General features: G+C 52.8%; 1 protein-coding gene across 1 annotated transcript in view; it reads left to right on the top strand.

The window, feature by feature from the left end:
* Window positions 1–757: 757 nt before the first annotated feature.
* VGLL2 (vestigial like family member 2) overlaps window positions 758–5,404 on the top strand; it is a 7,799-nt gene continuing 3,152 nt past the window's right edge. Inside the window, exons 1-2 of the mRNA XM_008048560.1 lie at window positions 758–1,047; window positions 3,297–3,606. Of these exons, the coding sequence (XP_008046751.1) occupies window positions 967–1,047; window positions 3,297–3,606 (391 nt within the window). The 5' untranslated portion in view covers window positions 758–966. The remainder of the gene's footprint in view (window positions 1,048–3,296; window positions 3,607–5,404) is intronic.

Genomic DNA, 5,404 nt, shown 5'->3' with positions numbered 1-5,404 from the left:
ATGGGCGAGAGGAGGAGCGGGCTTGGATGGAGGACGTGGGGGGAAAGGACGAGGTCGCACTTTAGAAGGGCAGGGGGTGGGGGGGAGGCTGGGGTGAGGGCTGGTGCCGGAGGGTGGCTGGAGGGGGCGAGCGGAGGTGGAGCGGGGACAGCGCCTACAGGATCCAGCCATGGTTTTCCCAGCTGAGGGAGGAGTCCCCGGACGCCTCGACATCCCGTCATCGACGACCGGGATTCGCAGCCCGTGGGATTTTACTGCCCACGGGGGGATTCCAAGGGACTGCACCATCCCTGCCCACACATCGCCAGGAGCCAAGAGCTGAGGCTGCCTCCACCTCGTCACAACTAAACGCTCACATTCAACTCTCCGGGGCGAGACCAGGACTCTCCCGGGAGACGTTCACCACTTCCCTCTCAGCGTGTAAGAGCCCCAGCCAGTCCCTCCGTCCTGCCCTAGCCCGGGAAGTCCCGACTCGAAGCGCTGGGACCGCACGGTCTCCAGTCAGTCCGCCTCCCCTGTCTTAACTCGAGAGGTCCCGACTCGCCGGCCTCGCGCTGGGACCGCTCAGTCTCGCTCAGTCCCTTGGCCACAGGGTGCTGCGGGAGAGCCCCGGGAAACACGCCAGCGGCACCTACAACCGGCGTCCCCAACGCCTCCCTCCCCCGGGTCCCGCCCCCCACCCCCTCCGCGGCCCGCGAGTGGCGTCAGCACGCCCGCTGGGCGTGGGGTTTAAATGCCCACTAGCGGGAGCTCAGGCGCCTCTGTCCCGGAGCGCGGTCGGGGCTGGGATCACCGGGGCGGGAGGGCGGCGAGCCGGCAGGATCCCGAGCCGCGGAGCGCGCTGCCCCGGGCTCCACAACCGATGACTCGGGTGCCCAGGTCCCAGCGCCGCCGGTGCAGCACCCCCGAGCTCCGCCGGACGCGCGTTGATGAGAAAACTCTCGGCCGTCTCCGGGGCAAAGAGCCATGAGCTGTCTGGATGTTATGTACCAAGTCTACGGTCCTCCACAGCCCTACTTCTCGGCCGCCTACACCCCCTATCACCAGGTACGTGTCTCCTCCGGGCCAGGGGGACGGGCAGTGCTCCCGCTGCCGCGGCGCCTCGGTGGGTCCCGGGCTTCGGATCAACCGCGGGCGCCGTCCGGATGCGGGACTGGCTGCTTGCGCTGCGCCGCGGTCCGCTGTGCGGCTAGCTTGCCCGTTGGCGCTCTCGGGAAGGCCGCTAAGCCCCGCGAATGTGCGCCCGGGTTTTCCCCAATCGGACAAGGATGGCGCTGGCTGGATTTCCTTCTAAGAGTCTGTCAGACTCCAGATTCTTCCCAGCCGGTGCCGGTGCGGGGAACTGCGGGCCAAGCTCACGCAGGGAACAAGCTCTCGGTCCCAAAGGCGAACGTGACAACAACACGAAAAGCCAAGGCCAGTCTCTGCCTTCCGTCGGAGATGCAAAGGCCCGCGCACTCTTGTCTCTGCAAGCTTACTCAGGAATGATTTTTTTCCGTTTCCACTCTTGGGCAATCAGGCCGATTAATTCAAGAGCCAGAGAATTCGTTTCAGAGAGCACCGCGCAGAATGCGTGGGGTTTGCCTTCTTTACTTTCAAAACTCTAGGAGAAATGCTAGAGTGTGATTGCCCCGGAGAGGAGCGCTTCGTAGACAACGCTTCGCTTTTCTGGAGCCTGAGTAGCTGATCAAGCAGATCTGCCTTCAACAGATTCACTTTTTAAGGCCACTTAACCTCGGTTCTGCAAACTCTTCTAATTACGTTTAATTCGGCCCATTTCTCTTTTCTTCGGGCTGCGTCTATTTGGGCAGTTTTTCCTTCCATTTTCTCGACTGACGTAGTGGAAACTGAGGACAGTGGTCCAGGAAAAAAATGAACTCACACACCTGGGGCCGAAGGGATGCCAGCCAGGTTGGAAAGTGTGGACCTGGGCTTCTGCTTTGGGGACATTAAAATACACCCCCACACCGTAGTCCATGCTTTCACTAATTTTGTTTGCAAATTTAGAACATCTATTCAGAAATTTCCTGGTGAATTAATGATGGAACGGGTAGGGTTCACTTTTTGTTTTCTTTTCTCTTCTTCCCCTCTTTTAAACTTTTCAACGTGGAGTTTGTTTAATTTCAATTTTAGGAATCAAGAGTCCCTCATCATAGACTAGGTAGGAACCTGGCATTTGAGAAGCGATATTATTGCTAAATAACTCAAATCTTATGGCTCCAGCCTCCTTCACAGGTTGAGACTATTGCAAAAGGCAGAGACATGGGTTGGTTTTCTGTCTGGTCCTTTCTCCTCCTGGACCCTGAACCGATCTATTGCATTAAGATCTCTGTTCATTTTTGCATGACTAGGGCTTCCTTAAAGGCCGTCTCTGCCTACAGGATGCTTTAAGACTGAATTCAGGCCATTGCTCATTTCTAAGAACATGTTCTTAAAATCACTGTCAGACATGGCGATCTACCCACCTCACAGCAGGATCTTAATCTTCCTCCTGCTCCTTTTTATTATTTCCTCGATGTGTGTGGAGATGATGAGGGTGAAAATACTCGTAATCCACTGGCTTTCCCTTATTTAAACAAAGATCTGTTTAGAAACTGAGACAGACTTTTAAATGGACACTTTTTGGGTGACCAAATAAATATCATCTTCCATTTGTTAAAATGATCCATAGTTCCCTAGTCATAATGCTGTTCCAAATTTTTACCCTACATAATTCATTACTAAATGGAATTACTTCAAACTTTCTGTTTATTTCTTCTTTTACATTTCTGGTCGCAGGGAGTGGATTGGGGGGGGTCCTCTTGTTCCATCGTGAAAATGATAAATCCTGTACCTTGTGCTTCTGCCCTGAATTCTCAGACAGGGAAAAACAGGCCCTGACTGGACGTGGGTGCCCTTTGTTCTCAGAGTTTGATTTTAAAAATATATCTACCCCAGGACCAGCTATGAGATCAAACTCAGTTCATAACCTGGCCACCTAGATGTCTTCCAAGATGTTCACCCAGACATTATAGGAGAAATTTCCCTGTGGCCCAGTAGCAACTCCTAGAAGATAGAGGAACCAAGGACAGTGATCTTCCTTCAAGGAAGCCTGCTCTGGTCGGGTCCAGGCTGGGAGACCTAACGACTACGTCACCTTCCCTCCCCATTGTCGATGTGATGCCTAGATCACAAAACTTAGACACAGATGCCCATTGCCCCATGGGTACATTCGGGACCAAGATGAAGGAGTTCAGTCTGAACCCAATTTGCCATTGCTTTTGAAATTGACATCCCTATTCTTTCTCTCTGAGCAGAAACTAGCCTATTACTCCAAAATGCAGGAAGCCCAGGACTGCAATGCCAGCCCCAGCAGCAGCGGCAGCGGCAGCTCCTCATTTTCCAGCCAGACCCCAGCCAGCATCAAAGAGGAGGAAGGCAGCCCAGAGAAAGAGCGCCCCCCAGAGGCCGAGTACATCAACTCGCGCTGCGTCCTCTTCACCTATTTCCAGGGAGACATCAGCTCCGTGGTGGACGAACACTTCAGCAGGGCCCTGAGCCAGCCTAGCAGTTACTCCCCTAGCTGCACTAGCAGCAAAGCCCCAAGGAGCTCTGGGCCCTGGAGAGGTGAGTACGGGGCCCTGCTGGGAAGGATAGGTGAAGGGCGCTCTTCCCTACAGGGGCCCAAGGATGCAGCAGGCATAATTCTAGGAGCCAGGGAAGGGATGCGGAGGAGCATTTGGGAAGGATAAGGAAAACCAAGGAAGAAAAGGACATGGGGATACTACGACACTTAAGAAGGCAGAGCAGAGTAGTCATCTGGCCTTGGAATGGAAAGGCCTAGGTTTGTGCTTTGGCTCCACCACTTCCCAGCAATATGACCTTGGGCAAGTCTCTTAACCTCTTTGAGGTCACTCTATTTACTGGTCTCTAAAATTAGAATAACACTTGCCCTCCTAACTATCCCCAGAGAAGGCTATAAGACTCCAACATGAAAATGTATGTAAATGTGCTGTGGAAAATTGGTTTCCAACACCCTCCCAAACCAGAGGGTGAAGGATCTTCACAGCCAACATCTCACAGGGCACTGTAACAACTTCTAAAAATCTGCCCGGAGGAAAAAGTTCTAGACCCACCATCCCTCTCCCAACCCTCAGCGAGCAAAATCTGCTGGAGAATGTCTCCTAAAACTAACCTATGACTTTTGCTAGGTGCCAATTACTTGGGAAATCTTGAAGAGGTGTCTCAATAAGCAAGTAAAGTAACAAAGAAACAAAAATTTAGGTACACCCAAAACATCTCTAAGAGTTTTCCCAAACCACATCCTCTTTTTATTTTTCCACCTTCCCCACCAAGCACTGCTTTCCTCTAGCCTTGGACAATGATTGCTTGGACAAGTCAATTAAATCTCCCTCCAATTCTGAAATGCCAATGTCCCTTTATTATTATCAACAAGACAAAGGTGGGAAACCAGTGAATAAATTTAGTTCACTACGCTGTTTTTGATGTGCACCAAGCTGAGAAATAAGGAAGATGGTTCACCACTTAGAATGCATTTCCAGATCATTTTAAATGATCTAATATGGTGCAGATGCCTTCCACAGAGGAGGTGATTAATATATTGAATTAAATGTCTCTTTCCCTCCCTACAAAGGTCACAAATTTTATCTAAAAGCTGTCCTCTTAAAATGCTACCAGACGCTGAGTCAACAGTGATACTAACAATTGTCAATAATAATAAAATTATTATTTCTGGCGTCACCACTCTGATGCAGAAAGCTTGTTAATTAAAATTTAGGGTAAAAGACCCGTCCCTTCATGTCCCTCTGTGCAAATACTGCAGCCACCTTTTTAGTATGTTTAGTTTACTCTTTTGCTTGTGTTATTGGGGGAAAACATGAAAGGTTTCTAGAAAGAAAACTAATAATAGCAAGACTTTGAAATGTGTCCATGGACTTCCATTCGATCGGGGCCTTAGAGGGGCACAACTTCTGGAGCAAGGGAAGCTGAAACGCGAGAGGGGATAGTGAGATCGCCAGGCGGCCTAGCAGGAGTGGGAAGAGGTATCCTTTGCTTGAGGAGAGGCTGTGGCTGGGAGAGGGAAGCCGAGTCTGCCAGGAGGCTGCCTAAGCAGGTCGACCCGGAGTCGAGGGCAGCTCCTTCTGCCCCAAAACTTGACCCCGGCGACCCGGGGTCTCTCCGCCCTTCCTGGCCTTGCCGCTCGCCGGTTTCCGCGCGGGACACGCATCTTCCCAGCCGGAGGAAGCGGACCTTCCCCCACGTCGTTCCCGGAAGCCCGCTTGGCCGCGGCGCGCCCCGGCCTCGCCGTCGCCACCGCGGTCCCCTCCGGCGCGCGGCGAACGCTAGGGCCGGCGGCGGTGACACGCGTCTCTCTCCCTTCCCTCCCGCCACCTCCGCGGCCAGC

Source organism: Carlito syrichta, unplaced genomic scaffold (assembly GCF_000164805.1).
Source record: "Carlito syrichta isolate Samal-C Ts95f unplaced genomic scaffold, Tarsius_syrichta-2.0.1 Scaffold124679, whole genome shotgun sequence".
NCBI classification, from domain to species: Eukaryota; Metazoa; Chordata; class Mammalia; order Primates; family Tarsiidae; genus Carlito; species Carlito syrichta.
Note: the sequence above shows the minus strand (reverse complement) of the source record. Positions and strands in the feature narration are given on the sequence as shown.